The following is a 24,445-nucleotide window of genomic DNA, read 5'->3' as shown; positions in this document are numbered from 1 at the left end:
CTACCCTGCGTTCACCGAGCAGTTCGACGTGCTCGATGATAGGGCGGTGATCTGGCAGCCCTATACGGCCGCCGCCGTGCATGCAAGGTACCCCGGCGGGATCTCTAACCTCTGCTATAGAGATTGTGCGTACTGGATGACACAGTCGAAGATCATCTTCGATGTGTCCGTTGAGATAATGTCCCAGCAGAGGATCATGAGGCAGTTCGGCTCTCGGCAGCTGGTCGATCCTCCACCACCGATAGCGCCTCTCCCTGCCTACGTCCACAAGTAAGTTCTGAGCATCGCTAAGTTTAAGATTGTTCATCATGGTTCGGCTAACCGACACAATTATTTTCTGCAGGTACAACAGGAAGGGTACTAGCCACTCCTCGACATGGTGGCTTCAGCGCGTTGGCTCGTATGTTGCTGAGTGGGCTGGCGCGACAACACACGTCTGGCCGAACGATGAGCAGTTTGACCCACAGGAGTTTGACGCATATCTGCAGAGGTACACTGCAGCCACGCGAGTGCGCCTCATCCAGCCGGATCGATCCAGTGAGGGCGCCACCTGCGTCTATGCACGATATGTACCCGATTCAGTCCACAGCCGGTAGTCGACAGCATGCGGTACGTATAACTTTCTATTCCACCATCATACTTGTCTTTTATCTATAGGGTTCTACGATTTATATGCTACCATCATTTTTCAGGGTCAGCTGACTGCAGACTTACAGGATGAAGTCGCTCGGTACACACGTCAAGTGTCCAGTGCACCTCTTCTGCAGCGTGACCAACATGTGTCATGGTTGAGACGACTCGAGGACAAGCTACGCGGGATCTACTCGGCTATCACGTGCAGCCGTAGGTCCGACGTCGTTCAGCACCACCTCCTTCCACCGCGACCCTCCACACAGCAGCAGCGACGGCCACATCTCACACCGACCGTGACACCCAGACCACCGCCTCCTGGCCGGGCAGGAGGTTCGTCGTGGCAGCAGCACACTCCTTCCGTCGACGACTATCAGTACCAGCAACACGGATCACGGCCTCGTCTCACGCCGACGGCGACACCCAGACCACCACCTCCTGACCAGGCAGGAGGTTCGTCGTGGCAGCAGCATCACACTCCTTCCTTCGACGACTTGCAGTACTATCAGCAGCAAGCTGCTTTCGACCAGTGGCAGCAGCAGCAAGCCCCTTTCATGGGAGGAGCAGGATACACACAGGGTATGTAGTATTCTATATATTGTGTTCCATATAAACTATACTCCACTTAGTTTGACATCACTTATGTTTCGTGGCACAGGATACACGCAGCACACTGCGTCCAATCCTTCATGGGGAGCTAGTGATCAGGATCCTGAGCACATGGAGTATTACAGCACACAGCAGAACTATGTCGGTATGCAGACTCCTCCACCAGAGCCCACACAGGAGACACAGTACGACCCCGAGTCCGGTTCCTGGATCCCTGCTCGCATAACCAGGGCTCCGGACAGGTTCGGTTGGACACCCCGTGCTACGCCGCCCCCACGAAACCCTAGACGCCGTCCATAATCTCAGATATTTATGTATGCTATGTATCAGATATTTATGTATGCATTATGTATCAGACTTTATGTATGAACTATTTATGTATGAACTATGTATCAGTACTCTCCTAACCCTAAGCGTGTCGTGCGAATGAAGAAAATAAATCCATACAACTAATCGGGTAGTAGCAAGCCAATTGGTTTGTAGCAGGCCAGTTGGGCACTAGCAGTCCAGTTGGTCAGCTATCGACCAACGAGTCACCCAGTCGGTTTGCTGCTGTCCGATCGGCCTACTACAGGCCGACCGAGTCCTACTTTTGGAAAAATTTGAAAACGCGCGCTATTCCTGCACTTAAATAAAAAATTCGTATTATTTAAAAAAAATTCGCTTGGATATTGTCTAGGCTCCGGAGATATGATAATGCGGGCGGCTGATGGCGCATTCCTCTCGTGTGCCCGCATTGTTCCTCGCCTGATTTGTTACTAAATTTATTTTTTTTCTTTTACACTAGCTTTATTTACAGCATCTCCAACGGATACTGCAAAACGCGGAACTGCAAAGCTCAGATACGGTAGAATGCATGTAGTTTTGCGCTGCGGAAATTATCTCGGCAAAATAGATGTTGCAAAAGCGTACTGCAAATTAAAAACAAAAAAAAATATCCACGCCAGATTTTCAAACGACTTCATTTGAGCTCATCCATAATTTACATAATTAAACGACCTAACAGTGGAACTAGATCATATACTAGTTCCTAAACCCTAAGTTAAGCTAGCCCAGGTACTTCATCGGGACTTGGCGGTGGTTGAGCGAGGCTTCACAAGTAACCGTCACAGTAGTCTACGATGACCAAGCCACGGCGCCACATCTCAAAATCAATGGAGGCCTTCCGTGCCTCCTCCATCCTCCACTACTCCTCCTCGACCTCGTCGCAGCGGCGCTTGGCGTGCTCCCACACTTCGGAGAGGACAATGGTAAGGGAGCGGCGACGCGAAATCTGCAGCTAGCGATGCTCCCGCTCCGCGCCGGTGAGCATCACATTGTCTTCGTCAGAGTCGTCCAACGGGGACATGGGTGTCTCACCGACAAATAGTCGTCGGTGTGCGATGAAAAAACTCGACCGCCACACGAAAATTGAACGATGTCATCACGTAGGTTGGTAGACTGGGCCTCCGCTCGCTCGAGTCCGGTGGAGATTTTGCCGTAGTTGACCTGAATCGGCCGGAATCGACGATGGAGAGGCGGTCGTAGAAAGGGGCGGGGTGAAACGTCGATGCGGTTTACCACATTTCACCCCGAAACCCGCACATGAAGTGGTTGCGGAGCTCGATCTAGGGTTTTGCGCAAAATTATTTCAAGGTCGGCCGGGCTCTTACGAGGTATTTGTGTCGTTTAGTGGCCAAAACCGAAAAAAATTGTGGGCCAGATCCTTTTGTGGAGTCTGCTAGAGATGTCCATTCAACTGTATGTTGTTGCGAAGCTGAAGAAACTCCTTTTAAGTGTAGTTAAGCCCACATGTCTGCTTCATTGCTGGTTGAAAGGAAAAGATGTCGCCTATAGGGGGTTTTGAATAGACGTTTGAAAAAATAATTACGGATTTGTCTTGTAAGAATGTGGAATTAAACCAATGTTTTTTTTAAGCACAAAATTTAAATAAGCTAGGATTAACTAAGTGCACCACTGATACGTCCAAAACGTATCTACTTTCCCGAGCACTTGCTATTGTTTTGCCTCTAATTTGTGTATTTTGGATATAACTACCGCGGACTAACGCTATTTTCAGCAGAATTGCTCTGGTGTCTCGTTTTTGTGCAGAAATCCAACTTTCAGGAAAATCCCCAGAATTTATGTCGAAGGTCTTATTTTTCCAGAAGAATTACGGAGCCAGAAGGGCAAGCCAGGTGGAGGCCCGAGGCCCCCACACACTAGGCCGGCGCGGCCTAGGAGGGGGGCGCGCCGCCCTACTGTGTGGCCACCTCGGCTGGCCTATGACGCCCTCCTCTGGACTATTTAAGGGTTTTGATCTAAGAACGCGAGAAGAGAAGTCGAAGTCGCCAGAAACCCTCCAGAACGCCGTCACCATCGCGAAACTCCGTCTCGGGACCAGAAACTCCATTCTGGCACTCCGCCGGGTCGGGGAATTGGAGGAGATCATCGCCATCATCACCACCGACGCCTCTCCATCGACCAGCAATGTTTCCCCCATCCATGTGTGAGTAATTCCCCCGCTGTAGGCTGAAGGGGATGGTAGGGATTGGAAGAGATTGGTCATGTAATAGCATAAGATTGTTAGGGCATAGTCCCTAGTGTCCGTAATTGGTACTTTGATGATATTGTTGCAACTTGTTATGCTTAATGCTTGTCACTAGGGCCCGAGTGCCATGATCTCAGATCTGAACATGTTATTGTTTCATGATGATATGCATTGTTTTATGATCTTACCTGCAAGTTGTATACACATGTCGCTGTCCGGAACCCGAGGCCCCAAAGTGACAGAAATTGGGACAACCGGAGGGGAAGGCAGTGATGTGAGGATCATGATACGTCTCCAACGTATCGATAGTTTCTTATGTTCCATGCTTGTTTTACGACAGTACCTACATGTTTTGTTCACACTTTGTATCATTTTTATGCGTTTTCCGGAACTAACCTATTGACGAGATGCCGAAGTGCCAGTTCCTGTTTTCTGCTGTTTTTGGTTTCAGAAATCCTAGTAAGGAAATATTCTCGGAATTGGACGAAATCAACGCCCAGAGTCTTAGAATTGGACGAAGCTTCCAGAACACCCGAGAGCCACCAGAGGAGGGCCCTGTGGGCCCCAGATGATAGGCTGGCGCGGCCAGAGGGTGGGCCACGCCCCCCTACTGTGTCGTCGCCTCGTCAGCCCTTCGACTCCGCCTCTTCGCCTATATAAAGGTCCCTGACCTAAATCTTCGAGACGGAAAAGCCACGGTACGAGAAACCTTCCAGAGCCGCCGCCATCGCGAAGCCAAGATCTGGGGGACAGGAGTCTCTGTTCCGGCACGCCGTCGGGACGGGGAAGTGCCCCCGGAAGGCTTCTCCATCGACACCGCTGCCATCTCCACCGCCATCTTCATCACCGCTGTTGTCTCCCATGAGGAGGGAGTAGTTCTCCATTGAGGCTAAGGGCTGTACCGGTATCTATGTGGTTAATCTCTCTCCCTATGTACTTCAATACAATAATCTCATGAGCTGCCTTACATGATTGAGATTCATATGATGATGCTTGTAATCTAGATGTCATTATGCTAGTCAAGTGGATTTTACTTATGTGATCTCTGGAGACTCCTTGTCCCACGTGTGTAAAGGTAACATTGTGTGCACCGTGTGAGTCTCTTAGGCTATATTTCACAGAATACTTATTCACTGTTATGGATAGCATAGTGAAGTGCTTATTTATATCCCTTTATGATTGCAATGTGTTTTGTATCACTATTCATCTATGTGCTACTCTAGTGATGTTATTAAAGTAGTCTATTCCTCCTGCACGGTGTAATGGTGACAGTGTGTGCATCGTGTAGTACTTGGCGTAGGTTATGATTGTAATCTCTTGTAGATTATGAAGTTAATTATTGCTATGATAGTATTGATGTGATCTATGCCTCCTTTCATAGTGTGAAGGTGCCAGTGTGCATGCTATGTTAGTACTTGGTGTAATTGCAATGATCTATCATGCACTCTAAGGTTATTTAAACATGAATATCAAATATTGTGGAGCTTGTTAACTCCGGCATTGAGGGTTCGTGTAATCCTACACAATTAGTGGTGTTCATCATCCAACAACAGAGTGTAGAGTGGTTTTATTATGTGATCAATGTTGAGAGTGTCCACTAGTGAAAGTATAATCCCTAGGCCTTGTTCCCAAATACTGAAATCGCTGCTTGTTTACTGTTTTACTGCATCTGTACTGCCTGCAATATTACCACCATCAACCACACGCCAGTTGTAGCATCAAGCTATTTTCTGGTGCCGTTACTACTGCTCATATATATTCATACCACCTGTATTTCACTATCTCTTCGCCGAACTAGTGCACCTATACATCTGACAAGTGTATTAGGTGTGTTGGGAACACAAGAGACTTCTTGCTTTGTGGTTGCAGGGTTGCTCGAGAGGGATATCTTTGACCTCTTCCTCCCTGAGTTCGATAAACCTTGGGTGATCCACTTAAGGGAAACTTGCTGCTGTTCTACAAACTTCTGCTCTTGGAGGCCCAACACTGTCTACAAGAATAGAAGCACCCGTAGACATCAGATCACATGTGTTCACAGAGTGTTAATGCTTTGCTCGGTACTTTATTAAAAGGAGTACCTTAATATCCAGTAGATTCCCTAGAGGCCCGGCTGCCACCGGCTGGTAGGACAAAAGATGTTGTGCAAGTTTCTCATTGCGAGCACGTACGACTATATACAGAACACATGCCTATGGATTGCTTAGTACTTGGACACCGCTTTATTATTATCTGCAAATTCCCTGCTTTGGTTGTTACATTAGTTTCTCTCATCCATGCAACGCCCGTCATCCATCCCTGTGCCTACAGTATTTTAATCCTGTTGTTTACTGTAATCACTACTGCTGTCTTTGTTACTCTGCTGCTGTTATTTCACTACTGCTACTGCTATAAAACTGTTACTACTGATAAACACTTGCGAGCAAGTCTGTTTCCAGGTGCAGCTGAATTGACAACTCCGCTGTTAAGGCTTTCAAGTATTCTTTGTCTCCCCTTGTGTCGAATCGATAAATTGGGTTTTACTTCCCTCGAAGACTGTTGCGATCCCCTATACTTGTGGGTCATCAAGACTATTTTCTGGCGCCGTTGCCGGGGAGCATAGCTTTATTTGGAAGTTCACTTGGATTGATATTGTTCGCTGCAAATTCTCCATCATGGGTAAATCTCGCGATTCTAAAGTCGCCATATTACCATCCACTACAAGAAAAGGTACAACTCTGAGTACCTCTGCTACTCTTGATTCACCATCTGTGATAAGTCAACTTGTTTCACCACCACAAGCTTCACTTGCTGGTACTTCTGCTGAATCTGAAAATTCTTATAATATCGATAATGTTTCTGCTATGCTTGATGATAGTGGTTCATTGGGATCTTTTCTAGATGCTACAATTGCTAGGTCTAGACAAATTGAAAATACTGAAACTCCTAATGAAAATGCTGCTACACCTGTTAATTCACCTGAGTCTGTTGATTATTCTAGTGATGATCCTGATGAGGATTATGTGGAGCTTGATGATGATTTTATTGATAAATGCAATGCTATTACTGATGCAAGAAAAATTAAAAAGTTTCTCGCACAACATACTGTTAGATATAAGCTGTCTCCTGATCCTAAATTTGCCACATCTCCTATAAACATTAAGGATAAAGATTATGATTTTTCTCTTGATCTATCTCATATAGCTATTGTTCAGAAAACACCCTTTTGTGGTACTGAAAAAGAAAGTGCTGTAGAACACATGAATGAACTTTCTTCTATGAGTAGCTTGTTTTCTGATGATGTCAAGATGCGCACTTATTTTGTTGCTAAAATTTTTCCTTTTTCATTAAAGGATGATGCTAAAACTTGGTATAATAGTTTGCCTCCTGGTTCTATTAATAATCCAGGTGATTTGCTTGATGTTTTCTTTCGGAAATACTTTCCTGCTAGTGCTCAACATGCTGCTTTACAGAAAATTTATAGCTTTGACCAGGAAGATGGAGAGAAATTGCCTGAAGCATGAGCAAGATTTTGTTCTCTTATCAGAGCTCGACCTGGACATGATTTGGAAAAGCATGATTTACTTGATATATTTTATAGTGGACTAACCGTTGAGTCTAGAGCATATTTGGATAGTTGTGCTGGTTGTGTTTTCAGGAAAAGAACTCCAGATGAAGCTGAAGAATTATTGGCTAAAATAGGCCAGAATCATGATGATTGGGCTACACCTGAACCAACTCCGACGCCGATATTGAAGAAGAGGGGTTTAATTAAATTAAATGATGAAGATATGAGGGAAGCCAAGAAATCTCTTAAGGATAAATGTATTAAATCCGAAGATGTGAAGAATTTACCCCCCATAGAAGATTTATGCAAGATAATTCCCCCTTCATCCATGATCGAGGTAAACTCTTTCAACGCTTTACCAGGGAAGATATTCCGTATTCAAAACCTCCTGCTCAATGCTTAGATGAGTTTGATAATTATATTGTTAAGCAAGAAAATTTTAATATGAGAGTAGAGAATCATCTAATGGAAAATTCTCAAGCTATTAGCAATTTGCATGATATTGTGGAGAGAACCTCCAATGATGTTAAGATGCTTGTTAAACATTTTCATATGGTTCAAACTCAAATTGATCAACTCACTAAAGTGCAAAATGACTTGTTAAAAAATAATTCTAAAGAGAAACATGCTTATGAAGTAACAACTAGATGCGGTGTCTCTACCCAGGATCCTCTATATCCTGAGGGGCATTGATGCGTGCAGTTGACACGTCCGTTGGGAACCCCAAGAGGAAGGTGTGATGCGCACAGCGGCAAGTTTCCCTCAGTAAGAAACCAAGGTTTAATCGAACCAGTAGGAGTCAAGAAGCACGTTGAAGGTTGATGGCGGCGGGATGTAGTGCGGCGCAACACCAGAGATTCCGGCGCCAACGTGGAACCTGCACAACACAACCAAAGTACTTTGCCCCAACGAAACAGCGAGGTTGTCAATCTCACCGGCTTGCTGTAACAAAGGATTAGATGTATAGTGTGGATGATGATTGTTTGCAGAAAACAGTAGAACAGTATTGCAGTTGATTGTATTTCAGTATAGAGAATTGGACCGGGGTCCACAGTTCACTAGAGGTGTCTCTCCCATAAGATAAACAGCATGTTGGGTGAACAAATTACAGTTGGGCAATTGACAAATAAAGAGGGCATGACCATGCACATACATATTATGATGAGTATTGTGAGATTTAATTGGGCATTACGACAAAGTACATAGACCGCTATCCAGCATGCATCTATGCCTAAAAAGTCCACCTTCAGGTTATCATCCGAACCCCCTCCAGTATTAAGTTGCTAACAACAGACAATTGCATTAAGTATTGCGCGTAATGTAATCAGTGACTACATCCTTGAACATAGCACCAATGTTTTATCCCTAGTGGCAACAGCACATCCATAATCTTAGAGATTTCTATCACTTCCCCAGATTCACGGAGACATGAACCCACTATCGAGCATAAATACTCCCTCTTGGAGTTACAAGCATCTACTTGGCCAGAGCATCTACTAGTAACGAAGAGCATGCAAGATCATAAACAACACATAGACATAACTTTGATAATCAACATAACAAGTATTCTCTATTCATCGGATCCCAACAAACGCAACATATAGAATTACAGATAGATGATCTTGATCATGTTCGGCAGCTCACAAGACCCGACAATTAAGCACAATGGGGAGAAGACAACCATCTAGCTACTGCTATGGACCCATAGTCCAGGGGTAGACTACTCACACATCACTCCGGAGGCGACCATGGCGGCGTAGAGTCCTCCGGGAGATAAATCCCCTCTCCGGCAGGGTGCCGGAGGCGATCTCCTGAATCCCCCGAGATGGGATTGGCGGCAGTGGCGTCTCAGTAAGGTTTTCCGTATCGTGGCTCTCGGTACTGGGGGTTTCGCGACGGAGGCTTTAAGTAGGCGGAAGGGCAGGTCAGGAGGCGGCACGAGGGGCCCACACTACAGGCCGGCGCAGCCAGGGCTTGGGCCGCGCCGCCCTAGGGTGTGGCCACCTCGTGGCCCCACTTCGTCTCCTCTTCGGTCTTCTGGAAGCTTCGTGGCAAAATAGGACCCTGGGCGTTGATTTCGACCGATTCCGAGAATATTTCATTACTAGGATTTCTGAAACCAAAAACAGCAGAAAACAGCAACTGGCACTTCGGCATCTTGTTAATAGGTTAGTTCCAGAAAATGCACGAATATGACATAAAGTGTGCATAAAACATGTAGATATCATCAATAATGTGGCATGGAACATAAGAAATTATCGATACGTCGGAGACGTATCAGCATCCCCAAGCTTAGTTCTGCTCGTCCCGAGCAGGTAAAACGATAACAAAGATAATTTCTGGAGTGACATGCCATCATAACCTTGATCATACTATTTGTAAAGCATATGTAGTGAATGCAGCGATCAAAACAATGTATATGACATGAGTAAACAAGTGAATCATATAGCAAAGACTTTTCATGAATAGTACTTCAAGACAAGCATCAATAAGTTTTGCATAAGAGTTAACTCATAAAGCAATAATTCAAAGTAAAGGCATTGAAGCAACACAAAGGAAGATTAAGTTTCAGCGGTTGCTTTCAACTTATAACATGTATATCTCATGGATAATTGTCAACATAGAGTAATATAACAAGTGCAATATGCAAGTATGTAGGAATCAATGCACAGTTCACACAAGTGTTTGCTTCTTGAGGTGGAGAGAAATAGGTGAACTGACTCAACATAAAAGTAAAAAGAATAGTCCTCCATAGAGGAAAGCATCGATTGCTATATTTGTGCTAGAGCTTTTATTTTGAAAACATGAAACAATTTTGTCAACGGTAGTAATAAAGCATATGTATCATGTAAATTATATCTTACAAGTTGCAAGCCTCATGCATAGTATACTAATAGTGCCCGCACCTTGTCCTAATTAGCTTGGACTACCGGATCATCCAAATACACATGTTTTAACCAAGTGTCACAATGGGGTACCTCCATGCCGCCTGTACAAAGGTCTAAGGAGAAAGCTCGCATTTTGGATTTCTCGCTTTTGATTATTCTCAACTTAGACATCCATACCGGGACAACATGGACAACAGATAATGGACTCCTCTTTAATGCATAAGCATGTGGCAACAATTATTTTTCTCATATGAGATTGAGGATATATGTCCAAAACTGAAACTTCCACCATGAATCATGGCTTTAGTTAGCGGCCTAATGTTCTTCTCTAACAATATGTATGCTCCAACCATTAAGGTGGTAGATCTCTCTTACTTCAGACAAGACGGACATGCATAGAAACTCACATGATATTCAACAAAGAATAGTTGATGGCGTCCCCAGAAACATGGTTATCGCACAACAAGCAACTTAATAAGAGATAAAGTGCATAAGTACATATTCAATACCACAATAGTTTTTAAGCTATTTGTCCCATGAGCTATATATTGCAAAGGTGAATGATGGAATTTAAAGGTAGCACTCAAGCAATTTACTTTGGAATGGCGGAGAAATACCATGTAGTAGGTAGGTATGGTGGACACAAATGGTATAGTGGTTGGCTCAAGTATTTTGGATGCATGAGAAGTAATCCCTCTCGATACAAGGTTTAGGCTAGCAAGGCTATTTGAAACAAACACAAGGATGAACCGGTGCAGCAAAACTCACATAAAAGACATATTGAAAACATTATAAGACTCTACACCGTCTTCCTTGTTGTTCAAACTCAATACTAGAAATTATCTAGACCTTAGAGAGACCAAATATGCAAACCAAATTTTAGCATGCTCTATGTATTTCTTCATTAATGGGTGCAAAGTATATGATGCAAGAGCTTAAACATTAGCACAACAATTGCCAAGTATCACATTATCCAAGACATTATAGCAAATTACTACATGTATCATTTTCCAATTCCAACCATATAACAATTTAACGAAGAAGAAACTTCGCCATGAATACTATGAGTAAAGCCTAAGGACATACTTGTCCATATGCTACAGCGGAGCGTGTCTCTCTCCCATACAGTGAATGCTAGGATCCATTTATTCAAACAAAAACAAAAACAAAAACAAACCGACGCTCCAAGAAAAGCACATAAGATGTGATGGAATAAAAATATAGTTTCAGGGGAGGAACCTGATAATGTTGTCGATGAAGAAGGGGATGCCTTGGGCATCCCCAAGCTTAGACGCTTGAGTCTTCTTAGAATATGCAGGGGTGAACCACCGGGGCATCCCCAAGCTTAGAGCTTTCACTCTCCTTGATCATATTGCATCATACTCCTCTCTTGATCCTTGAAAACTTCCTCCACACCAAACTTAGAACAACTCATTAGAGGGTTAGTGCACAATAAAAATTAACATGTTCAGAGGTGACACAATCATTCTTAACACTTCTGGACATTGCATAAAGCTACTGGACATTAATGGATCAAAGAAATTCATCCAACATAGCAAAAGAGGCAATGCGAAATAAAAGGCAGAATCTGTCAAAACAGAACAGTTCGTAAAGACGAATTTTAAAATGGCACCAGACTTGCTCAAATGAAAATGCTCAAATTGAATGAAAGTTGCGTACATATCTGAGGATCACTCACGTAAATTGGCATAATTTTCTGAGTTACCTACAGAGAATGTTGCCCAGATTCGTGACAGCAAAGAAATCTGTTTCTGCGCAGTAATCCAAATCTAGTATGAACTTTTCTATCAACGACTTTACTTGGCACAATAAAACACTAAACTAAGATAAGGAGAGGTTGCTACAGTAGTAAACAACTTCCAAGACACAAAATAAAAACAAAGTACTGTAGTAAAAACCATGGGTTGTCTCCCATAAGCGCTTTTCTTTAACGCCTTTCAGCAAGGCGCAGAAAGTGTGTATCAAGTATTATCAAGAGACGAAGCATCAACATCATAATTTGTTCTAATAATAGAATCAAAAGGTAACTTCATTCTCTTTCTAGGGAAGTGTTCCATACCTTTCTTGAGAGGAAATTTATATTTAATATTACCTTCCTTCATATCAATAGTAGCACCAACAGTTCGAAGAAAAGGTCTTCCCAATATAATGGGACAAGATGCATTGCATTCAATATCCAAGACAACAAAATCAACGGGGACAAGGTTATTGTTAACGGTAATGCGAATATTATCAACTTTCCCCAAAGGTTTTTTTGTAGAATGATCAGCAAGATTAACATCCAAATAACAATTTTTCAGCGGTGGCAAGTCAAGCATATTATAAATTTTCTTAGGCATAATGGAAATACTTGCACCAAGATCACATAAAGCATTACAATCAAAACCATTGACCTTCATCTTAATGACGGGCTCCCAACCATCCTCTAGCTTTCTAGGAATAGAGGCTTCGCGCTCTAGTTTCTCTTCTCTAGCTTTTATGAGAGCATTTGTAATATGTTGCGTGAAAGCCAAATTTATAGCACTAGCATTAGGACTTTTAGCAAGTTTTTGCAAGAACTTTATAACTTCAGAGATGTGGCAATCATCAAAATTCAAACCATTATAGTCTAAAGCAATGGGATCATCATCCCCAATGTTGGAAAAAATTTCAGCAGTTTTATCACAGGCAGTTTCAGCAGTTTTAGCAGTTTCAGGCAGTTTCTCGCGCTTTGCATCAGAAGTGGAAACATTGCTAACACCAATTCTTTTATTATTAATAGTAGGAGGTGCAGCAAAATGTGTAGCATTAGCATTACTAGTGGTGGTAATAGTCCAAACTTTAGCTATATTATCTTTTTTAGCTAGTTTTTCATTTTCTTCTCTATCCCACCTAGCACGCAATTCAGCCATTAATCTTATATTCTCATTAATTCTAACTTGGATGGAATTTGCTGTAGTAACAATTTTATTTTCAATATCCCTATTAGGCATAACTTTCGATTTCAAAAGATCAACATCAGAGGCAAGACTATCAACTTTAGAAGAGGGTATATCAATTTTCCCAAGCTTTTCTTCAACAGATTTGTTAAAAGCAGTTTGTGTACTAATAAATTCTTTAAGCATAGCTTCAAGTCCAGGGGGTACACTCCTATTATTGTTGTAAGAATTCCCATAAGAATTACCATAACCATTACCATTAGCAGAAGGATATGGCCTATAGTTGTTACTAGAATTGTTCCGGTAAGCATTGTTGTTGAAATTATTATTTTTAATGAAGTTTACATCAACATGTTCTTATTGTGCAACCAATGAAGCTAACGGAACATTATTAGGATCAACATTTGTCCTATCATTCACAAGCATAGACATAATAGCATCAATCTTATCACTCAAGGAAGAGGTTTCTTCGACAGAATTTACCTTCTTACCTTGTGGAGCTCTTTCCGTGTGCCATTCAGAGTAATTAATCATCATATTATCAAGGAGCTTTGTTGCTTCACCAAGAGTGATGGACATAAAGGTACCTCCAGAAGCTGAATCCAATAGGTTCTGCGAAGAAAAATTCAGTCCTGCATAAAAGGTTTGGATGATCATCCAAGTAGTCAGTCCATGGGTTGGGCAATTTTTAACCAAAGATTTCATTCTTTCCCATGCTTGTGCAACATGCTCAGTATCTAATTGTTTAAAATTCATTATGCTACACCTCAAAGATATAATTTTAGCAGGGGGATAATATCTACCAATAAAAACATCCTTGCATTTAGTCCATGAATCAATACTATTCTTAGGCAGAGATAGCAACCAATCTTTAGCTCTTCCTCTTAATGAGAAAGGGAACAATTTTAATTTAATAATATCACCATCTACATCCTTATATTTTTGCATTTCACACAATTCAACAAAATTATTGAGATGGGCAGCAGCATCATCAGAACTAACACCAGAAAATTGCTCTCGCATAACAAGATTCAGTAAAGCAGGTTTAATTTCAAAGAATTCTGCTGTAGTAGCAGGTGGAGCAATAGGTGTGTATAAGAAATCATTATTATTTGTGGTTGTGAAGTCACACAACTTAGTGTTTTCAGGGGTGGCCATTTTAGCAGTAGTAAATAAAGCAAACTAGATAAAGTAAATGCAAGTAACTAATTTTTTTTTTGTATTTTTAATATAGCAAACAAGATAGCAAGTAAAATAAAACTAGCAACTAATTTTTTTGTATTTTGATTTAGTGCAGCAAACAAAGTAGTAAATAAAACTAAGCAAGACAAAAACAAAGTAAAGAGGTTGGGAAGTGGAGACTCCCCTTGCAGCGTGTCTTGATCTCCCCGGCAACGGCGCCAGAAATTTGCTTGATGCGTGCAGTTGACACGTCCGTTGGGAACCCCAAGAGGAAGGTGTGATGCGCACAGCGGCAAGTTTCCCTCAGTAAGAAACCAAGGTTTAATCGAACCAGTAGGAGTCAAGAAGCACGTTGAAGGTTGATGGCGGCGGGATGTAGTGCGGCGCAACACCAGAGATTCCGGCGCCAACGTGGAACCTGCACAACACAACCAAAGTACTTTGCCCCAACGAAACAGTGAGGTTGTCAATCTCACCGGCTTGCTGTAACAAAGAGTTAACCGTATTGTGTGGAAGATGATTGTTTGCAGAAAACAGTAGAACAAGTATTGCAGTAGATTGTATTTCAGTAAAGAGAATTGGACCGGGGTCCACAGTTCACTAGAGGTGTCTCTCCCATAAGATAAACAGCATGTTGGGTGAACAAATTACAGTTGGGCAATTGACAAATAAAGAGGGCATGACCATGCACATACATATTATGATGAGTATTGTGAGATTTAATTGGGCATTACGACAAAGTACATAGACCGCTATCCAGCATGCATCTATGCCTAAAAAGTCCACCTTCAGGTTATCATCCGAACCCCCTCCAGTATTAAGTTGCTAACAACAGACAATTGCATTAAGTATTGCGCGTAATGTAATCAGTGACTACATCCTTGAACATAGCACCAATGTTTTATCCCTAGTGGCAACAACACATCCATAATCTTAGAGATTTCTGTCACTTCCCCAGATTCACGGAGACATGAACCCACTATCGAGCATAAATACTCCCTCTTGGAGTTACAAGCATCTACTTGGCCAGAGCATCTACTAGTAATGGAGAGCATGCAAGATCATAAACAACACATAGACATAACTTTGATAATCAAGATAACAAGTATTCTCTATTCATCGGATCCCAACAAACGCAACATATAGAATTACAGATAGATGATCTTGATCATGTTCGGCAGCTCACAAGACCCAACAATTAAGCACAATGGGGAGAAGACAACCATCTAGCTACTGCTATGGACCCATAGTCCAGGGGTAGACTACTCACACATCACTCCGGAGGCGACCATGGCGGCGTAGAGTCCTCCGGGAGATGAATCCCCTCTCCGGCAGGGTGCTGGAGGCGATCTCCTGAATCCCCCGAGATGGGATTGGCGGCGACGGCGTCTCAGTAAGGTTTTCCGTATCGTGGCTCTCGGTACTGGGGGTTTCGCGACGGAGGCTTTAAGTAGGCGGAAGGGCAGGTCAGGAGGCGGCACGAGGGGCCCACACTACAGGCCGGCGCGGCCAGGGCTTGGGCCGCGCCGCCCTAGGGTGTGGCCACCTCGTGGCCCCACTCCGTCTCCTCTTCGGTCTTCTGGAAGCTTCGTGGCAAAATAGGACCCTGGGCATTGATTTCGTCCAATTCCGAGAATATTTCGTTACTAGGATTTCTGAAACCAAAAACAGCAGAAACAAAGAATCGGCACTTCGGCATCTTGTTAATAGGTTAGTTCCAGAAAATGCACGAATATGACATAAAGTGTGTATAAAACATGTAGATATCATCAATAATGTGGCATGGAACATAAGAAATTATCGATACGTCGGAGACGTATCAGGCATCCCAAAAGAGTTGAACAAGATTCTCAACGAACTGAAACTAGTGCTCCTTCTAAGAAAAAGAAGAAGAAACATAAAAATGTTGTAGAATCCTCTGAACCTGTTAATGATCCAAATAGTATTTCTATTTCTGATGCTGAAACTAAAAGTGGTAATGAACATGATAAAGATAATGATAAGGATGATGCTTCTGATAAAGAAGAAGTTGAAGATGAACCTGAAAAGCATGCTAAAAATAAAAAGTATACTATAGAAGATTTTATTGCTAAGAAACATGGTAATGAAAGAGAACCTTGGGTTCAAAAGCAAATGCCTTTTCCTGCTAAGAAACTGAAATCAAAGGAAGAAGAACATTATAATAAATTTTGTGATTGCATGAAACCTTTATTCTTGCAAATCCCTTTGACTGATGCTATTAAATTGCCTCCTTATTCAAAGTATATGAAAGATATTGTCTCTAACAAAAGGAAAATTCCTAATGAGGAGATTTCCACTATGCTTGCTAATTACTCTTTCAAGGGCAAAGTTCCAAAGAAGTTGGGCGACCCAGGTATACCGACTATTCCTTGTTCTATTAAGAATAACTATGTTAGAAATGCTCTATGTGATTTGGGAGCCGGTGTTAGTGTTATGCCTTTTTCTCTTTACAAGAGACTTTATTTAGATAAGTTGATACCGACTGATATATCTTTGCAAATGGCTGATAAATCTACTGCTATTCCTATTGGTATATGTGAGGATGTTCCTGTTCAAGTTACTAATAACTTCTTGATATTAACTGATTTTGTTGTGTTGGAAATGCCTGAAGATGATAATATGTCTATTATTCTTGGGAGACCTTTTCTTAACACCGCAGGGGCTGTTCTTGATTGCAATAAAGGAAAAGTTACTTTCAATGTTGATGACAAGGAGCATACCGTTTATTTCCCCAAGAGGATTGATAAAGTATGTGGAGTTAATACAATTTCTAATGTGAGAACTATCAAAATTGGAGCTATTGATTGTCCTATATATGAACCTAAAGAAGGATATCAAAATATTATGATTGGATCCATATCGATACAATTCAAGGTAAGATGATTGATTTGAGGTTTATTTCTTCTTATGCTATGTAAAATTTATTTGGTAGCAAGACTTGATCAACCTTGTTAACAAATACTTTTTATATGCATAGAGGAGGTAAACAACATTTCTTTCTTCCTCCACTTGTTCTACTTGATGTAGTACTTTTGTTTTGCAAAGTTATTTAGTTGTATAGAGGTTTCAAAATCTTTTTCTGCCCAGTAATAATAAATTTAATACCCAGAAATGTGCATTTTTCAAAGTTTTCAAAAATTCACAAAAATTATACCGTTGGTCTTATTTTTCGAAGACGCACCTGGGAGCACCTGGGGATGACCAGTGGGGCACCCCAGGGTGGCACCCCACAGGCCGGCGCGGCCAGCAAGGGGGGCGCGCCACCCTGGCGTGTGGGCCCCTCCTTGCCCCACTACTTCATCTCTTCCTCCCACTCTCTTCTCTCTCCCGAAAAAAAAATTCGCACCAGCTTTCTCTCACTCGTGTTTCTGCTCAAGAGCTCAAGATTTTTTGATCTCTTTGCTCAGCCCAGATTTCTGTCTGAAATTTGGCACATTTGCTCTCCGGTATGTGACTCCTCCGATTATCCAAGTAGAATTTTGTTTGGTTGAGTATATCTTGAATATTTTGCTGCTGTAGGTAACATGTTTAGTGAGCTTGCATGCTTGTTCTAAGTTGTAGAAACTAGTTTTGATGCATGATTAGTACCGTAGCAAGTTCCTATAGTAGTTTCCCTCAATTATATGTCACCAAATCAAATTTTATATTGATTGTTCAAAATTTCAGAAAAGGAAGATGGATAATTATAACTTTGGAGAAGTGTTTGAGAGAGAGACGACAAGCACGGGAAGGCCCTCTAGGACCGCCACCCGATTCAGGCGATCCTATAATGAGGACGTCATCGCGCCAAGCTTCGAACCTGAAGAAGGCAATGGAGTCCCTAACACTTCATCTTTCCCATGTTATAACTTTTTGAGTAATGCAGGGTTGCTGAATGATTTCTTGACCCTCGTTGGTAAGGCGGGCTTAACCGCCTATATGGGAGATGAGAGGGAGCAATACCACATGCTCACTAAAATCTTTGTTGAGAGCTTCAAGTTCAACAACAAGCACTATCATCCGACAGTTGCATTCAAGATCTATGGTAATCCTGTTACTATGAAGTTGGAGGATTTTTGTATTGCATTGGATATTGCCCCTGTAGGTACCACAAAGAAGATCGAGGACAACCCCAAGGCTTTGCTGTAGCTCTATCGGGAGATCACCAATGATGATTGCCGCACCATTCAGCGTGGCAAGATAAGAAACATCCAACTCCCCGCCATTAAGTATTTTGCTTATTACATTGCTACTAGCATTCTTGGTAGGGAGAACACTAGTAATATTTTTAGTTATCATCTTGCTTTCTTAATTGCTGCACTCACTGGAGAGACACCTTATCATCTTGGTGCTCTTATTGCTCGCCGCTTGTCTAACAAAGGGCCTATTTTTGGAGGAATTATTGCATCGCGCATTTTAGCATATCTAGATCTTCCTCTTGACCCTACTGATGTGAAACTAACTCCTATAAGGCTTGATATTGCTGCTATGAAGAGTCATCAATTTGTTACAACTGACTCTAGTTTAGATAATATGGTTTATAGAATGTTGTTTACTGACGGGGATGAGAGGGAAATCCCTTTGCCGCAGCCAGATTTGTTCAGTATTGACAGGAAACCATGGTCGCGCTCTAAGGAGGAGGTGGATGAGCAATTGAAGATACAGGGCTTCCACCAGCAGCATGACTCCGAGGACGCCGAGCCCTCCTACGACTACACCGTTACGTATCCGGGTGCTTCTTCCAGCACATACCCGGAATATGATCCATCTTCGTCGTACTACGGAGGTGCTACTTCATGGGCACCATGGGATTGAACTCCACTTAGGCCAAAAGCCTAAGCTTGGGGGGAGGTATACCGGCATCACTCATTATTTGCATATTATGGTTGCTGGATACTTGTATATACTTGTTTAGTTTCTTTAAGTGGTTTTCTAATAAGAGGGAGATGATATTTGGGGAAGTGCTGCCTGAAAACAGATTCTGGACTGATACCAAAAACATTCTCAAAAACAGCCAGAACGTTATTTTGCGAAGCCAATTTTTGCGCATGTTTGATGACGCGTAAAGCACACGCTCGTTGGGAACCCCAAGTGGAAGGTGTGATGCGTACAGCAGCAAGTTTCCCTCAGTAAGAAACCAAGGTTTATCGAACCAGTAGGAGTCAAGAAGCACGTTGAAGGTTGATGGCGGCGGGATGTAGTGCGGCGCAACACCAGGGATTCCGGCGCCAACGTGGAACCTGCACAATACAACCAAAGTACTTTGCCCCAACGAAACAGTGAGGTTGTCAATCTCACCGGCTTGCTATAACAAAGGATTAACCGTATTGTGTGGAAGATGATTGTTTGCAGAAAACAGTAGAACAAGTATTGCAGTAGATTGTATTTCAGTAAAGAGAATTGGACCGGGGTCCACAGTTCACTAGAGGTGTCTCTCCCATAAGATAAACAGCATGTTGGGTGAACAAATTACAGTTGGGCAATTGACAAATAAAGAGAGCATGACCATGCACATACATATCATGATGATTATAGTGAGATTTAATTGGGCATTACGACAAAGTACATAGACCGCCATCCAACTGCATCTATGCCTAAAAAGTCCACCTTCAGGTTATCATCCGAACCCCTTCCAGTATTAAGTTGCAAAGTGTAATGTCCTAGGTTTAGAGACAATCGAGGGGTAGATTTTAGAAAGGGATGTGCATTGCATAGTAAATTCTGGGGAAATTTCGCGCTTTTGAACAAAAACTGCATCGAAGGGGGACAAGTTTCTCTCTCGACACCTTACAGGGTTAGGGTTTCGAGAGTGCGACAAACTTGCATCTCACTTCACGAGTTTAGGGTTTTGAGAAGAGAGGGGAGAGTTTGCACGATTGAATTCTAATTAAAGTGGCATGGTTGAATTCAAACTAATGATGAATTTGAATTTCAAATTCAAACATTAAATAATTACCCTAAATAATTCAATTGTGAGGAAATTCATTAAGTAAATTATAAATAATAAACAATATGAGCAATTAAAGTAAAGTAAAGCTCATTAGAGAAAAACCTTGAGCTTTATTGATCATCACACAATTTACATTGTTATTACATTATTCATAAGAGAAAAGAAATGAATAATACAACAAATTACAGGAATTGCTCAAATAAGAAAAAGAAGATTACAAATAATGACCTATCCTAAATTACAAGTCTAGTTTCATAAGATGATTAAATCTGATGATATTCATCTTCACTTGATTACATCCTTGATTCCCTGCACAAAAATCACAACAACAAGAAGTGATGCCAAGTGGCATAGCCACTCGGCAGATTAGGAAAGAAGTGAATATGGTGGATAATATCACAGCTCTGCCGAGCTGATCCTCTCCAAGCCAGGTTCAAAGGATCTGGTACACACAGACACACAAGCAGCACACACATCATGTGTGCATGCTCAACACCAAGCCACTGAATGTGCATGCAGCACACACACACAGTGAGTCACCGAAGTGACAAGCAGGAGCTGTCGACCAGGGAAGCAAGGGAGCATCACATATAAGCTTTTCAGAAGCAAACCCTAAGTCATTCTCATCGACAGGCTTCACTGGTAAGAACACAAGAACACAAGAACACAAGAACAGCCACTGCTGTTCAATCTGCTAACTCACCACAGCACTGAATCAAGCCCCACAAGATCACCAGGAGGAGCAGGGCAAGTAAACCAACCACAAGATCATCACAGAAGCAAAACCTCTACACCAACAAATCACCAGGAGTGAGGTATAAACAAGATCAACCTGAGCAAAACTTTGTTTTGCTCATAAATAAGCATGTGCATAACATATACACAAGCCAGAGGGTGTGGTTACCCTGTGTGAATCATCATTTGGTGATCAAACCATTTGATGCTGGCAAAAAGGGAATTAAGCCAGAAGAAATCATCCCAGGGAAGAAATGGTCAAACCACTGTATTAACACTGAGGTAAACCAAAGCATCCAGCAAGGGAAAGATTCACAGCTAGCCTACCCAACTCACCTAGCACTACATGGTTGGCTAACCATCAGACAGATAGGCACTTGTGCCTAATCTAGTTTGTCAACAGCAAAGAACACTGGAAATCCAACAAGGATTGCCCAGAGATGTATCCACCAAGCCACAACAAGCCATAGAAAGGGGGAGCTACCCTTGGCAGCATCACAGTGCTGCCAGGGCTACCTCAACCCACAAGCCAACACTTAGAACCACCACATCATCACTAGAGAGGTTCAGTAGTGGGCTAGGGTACCCAACCAGTGGTTGGCATCCTGCTAGCCCTAACAAATTCATTGATATGATCATCACTGAATCACAGTTCACATCATTTATCCATCTAACCAAGCAAGGATAAACAAATAAATGAAACAGACAAGCAATTGATGCACCAGGGTCTTGCAAATGATCAAATGGATCATGACATGCATCAATTGATGCTTAATCAAGCAACAGCACACATCAGGTCAAGCCTGTGTGATGCATAAACAGCACAGAGTGAGCCCCAGAGAGGCACAGAAAGGAGCACAACAGTTAACTATCAAGCAAATGATGATCAGAGGATCATCAGAGCTTGCTAGCTCTTGCTACAGATTGCCATAGCCTAGTACCACAACAGGAATTAACCAGCTACTGAAAAAATCCAACCAAGTCATAACTGAATAATTAGATAACTGAATTAATAACTTTATAATTGTATCCAGAAGCACATCAAAGGCTTGATGAACCAAAGGATCATAATACACAAGAAAAGCACATATCAATTCATCACTGAATCACACTGCTAAGCCAACAGTAATGCTCACTGGAGCATAATCATGAATTTGAACACAATGATCTAGTCAGAGGCACTGGCACTTGCAAATATGCAAGGATTAAGCACAACAATCAAGCCAGGGGCAAGAAACCAGGGCCAAACATGATTATCCAGTCACAGCAACAACAACTGGAGCAACATGGCAAGCCATGAGCATCACAGCTTGCTCATGAGCAAGTATAGAGGCGGCATAGAAGAAGAACTAGCATGAATATGAGCATAGGCTTAGCAGCACAAGCATTAGCTAGAGCCGAGAGCCGCATGAGCAGCACAGCAGCATAGGCATCAAGGCAGCAGCAGAGCAACATAAGCACATACAACGAGCTAAGCGCAGCAGAGCAGCAGCAACAGCATGGCAAACCTCCACAAGGAGGAAAGCCGTGGCCAGAGCTAGCTTAGAAGAAAAGGGAGAGAGGAAGAACAAGCTATAGAGCAGCAGGGAGGCGGTGCGAGCTTACCAGTAGACGGAGAAGGGCACGGCCATGACGGCATGGCGGCACACGCCGGACGAACGGCGGCGCCAGGCCATGGTCACGCCAAGCCAGTTGTTGCCGGGCGCACGGATCCCAGCAGCACCACGGCGGGGCACACGGCCACGCCATGGCGTCAGGCTCGTCGGCAACGACGAGATCGCGGCGATTCGCCCGCGGCCATGTCACCGGGGCGTTGAGGAAGAACGGCGGCGGCGAGGAAAAGCAGATCGACGCAGATCAATCGAAGCGCCGTCGAACGGCGGTTCGATTGATACCCATCTCACCGCCGGCGGTGGCCGGAGTTGGCCGGAGAAAATCGGCGAAGGCGGCGGCGACGCGGGTGTCGCCAGAGCCCAGAGGGATTAGGGTTAGCGCGTGCGCGAGAGGAAGGGGACGGGTGCGTCCGACCGAGCCGGACGAGCGGCTCGGGTTAGGGTTAAACCGCTGGGCCACCCTGACAGGTGGGCCCAGGGGCAAAAAGGACTTTTCATAATTCAATAAAAACATGAAACTTGGAAATGCAATAGAAAATTATTAAAAGCTCTTAAAAATAACTTAAAAATATGAAAATAAATCAGCATAAAATTCTCTATTTAAATAAAATATCAAAGAGAATTTTTGAATACCATTAAGAATAAGTCCTATTTTAAGGATGTAAATAATGATTTAAATCACATATTATTTTCAATAATGAAAATAAGTCCATTAATGCATTTGGACTTTAAAAACATCTTGACACCATTTCAAGGTGGTATTTTACTTTAAACAAGTATCCCCAAATTATTCTTAGTATTAACCTTTTACATGAAATAATAACGACATCGGAAGGGGGGAACAAACCCTAAAAATGGAATCATGCATAATTGCTTCTTTAACCATTGCCCTTATCGGACAATGATGCTATTTTTCAGAACAAGAGGACAAGGGTCAGTCCACACCTTCCAACTGCAAAACTTTGCAGTGTTCAGGCAAGTTCATCACTTGTTCATGTCATTTGAGTATTTTTATCAAATTACTTGCAAAGTATTATGGTTATCACTATTGCACAAAAATCAAAACCACTACTTTCATAACTATGAATATGACTATGTGGTGGGCAATGGAACCATGGATTGTGTTGATATGGTGGAGGTTCCATTGCACGGGTTTATATCCATCTAGGATTAAACAACAAATGTCGCCAGTGATTCTTGTGCCGTAATACCCGTGTTAACCATAAGATCCGGAGTGGGACGGAGTAGTCAAAAGTGTTTCCACCTCTCGTTCATCAACGGATGCGCTTTATCGTAGTACACTTGTAATCCAAGGGGGCAAGCTGGTGAGGCTGGGGAGTCCTAAGTCCCCACGGCATAGTCCGTAGTACACTTGTCGCCCGAAGGAGCAAGCTGGTGAGGCTGGGGAGTCCTAAGTCCCCACGGTATTGCGGTCTATGATGGGTTGCAGCTACCGGCGAAGGAGTTTGGTTCGATCCCAGACTGTCGTCGTGGTCGGGGTCCACCCTGAAATATATGGGAATAATGGGACCGGCGAGGACCCAGGGTCGGGGCATGCAACAAAGGGTGGGTGTTCGAGGTAGCGGAGGAACATGATTGGCTAGACCTTATACCGGGCCTCACACCAAAGGAAGTGTGGACGGGAAAGCTGCCCGGTTGGCATCAAGGTTAAGATCTCTTATGGGTAAAGCAACACACCTCTGCAGAGTGTAAGAACTGTGACCTGTCACTCCTTGTTCCGGGATTGAGGAACTGCGAACGCGGCCGGAAAGGAGCTCCATGAAGTTCTAGTAAACCGGTGAAGGCTGACGGACATAGCTCTTTG

At 42.9% G+C, this 24,445-nt stretch overlaps 1 protein-coding gene across 1 annotated transcript; it reads left to right on the top strand.

Annotated features, from left to right (window-relative positions):
- Positions 1–551: 551 nt before the first annotated feature.
- Positions 552–1,691, top strand: LOC127317236 (uncharacterized). Its single transcript, XM_051347761.2, has 3 exons — positions 552–609; positions 693–1,209; positions 1,289–1,691. The coding sequence occupies exons 1-3, from the start codon at positions 559–561 to the stop codon at positions 1,537–1,539; spliced, it is 819 nt and encodes a 272-aa protein (XP_051203721.1). The 5' UTR covers positions 552–558; the 3' UTR covers positions 1,540–1,691.
- The last annotated feature ends 22,754 nt before the right edge of the window (positions 1,692–24,445 follow it).

The sequence above is a fragment of the Lolium perenne genome, chromosome 7 (assembly GCF_019359855.2).
Source record: "Lolium perenne isolate Kyuss_39 chromosome 7, Kyuss_2.0, whole genome shotgun sequence".
In the NCBI taxonomy this organism is placed as follows: Eukaryota; Viridiplantae; Streptophyta; class Magnoliopsida; order Poales; family Poaceae; genus Lolium; species Lolium perenne.
Note: the sequence above shows the minus strand (reverse complement) of the source record. Positions and strands in the feature narration are given on the sequence as shown.

What these genes read in the sequence shown, in the direction of transcription:
- LOC127317236 (XM_051347761.2), top strand. Translation starts at nt 559, where the DNA reads ATGCACGATATGTACCCGATTCAGTCCACAGCCGGTAGTCGACAGCAT. An exon ending in CCGGTAGTCGACAGCATGCG is followed by an intron (nt 610 to 692) that starts GTACGTATAACT and finishes ATCATTTTTCAG; the next exon opens with GGTCAGCTGACTGCAGACTT. An exon ending in AGGAGCAGGATACACACAGG is followed by an intron (nt 1,210 to 1,288) that starts GTATGTAGTATT and finishes TTCGTGGCACAG; the next exon opens with GATACACGCAGCACACTGCG.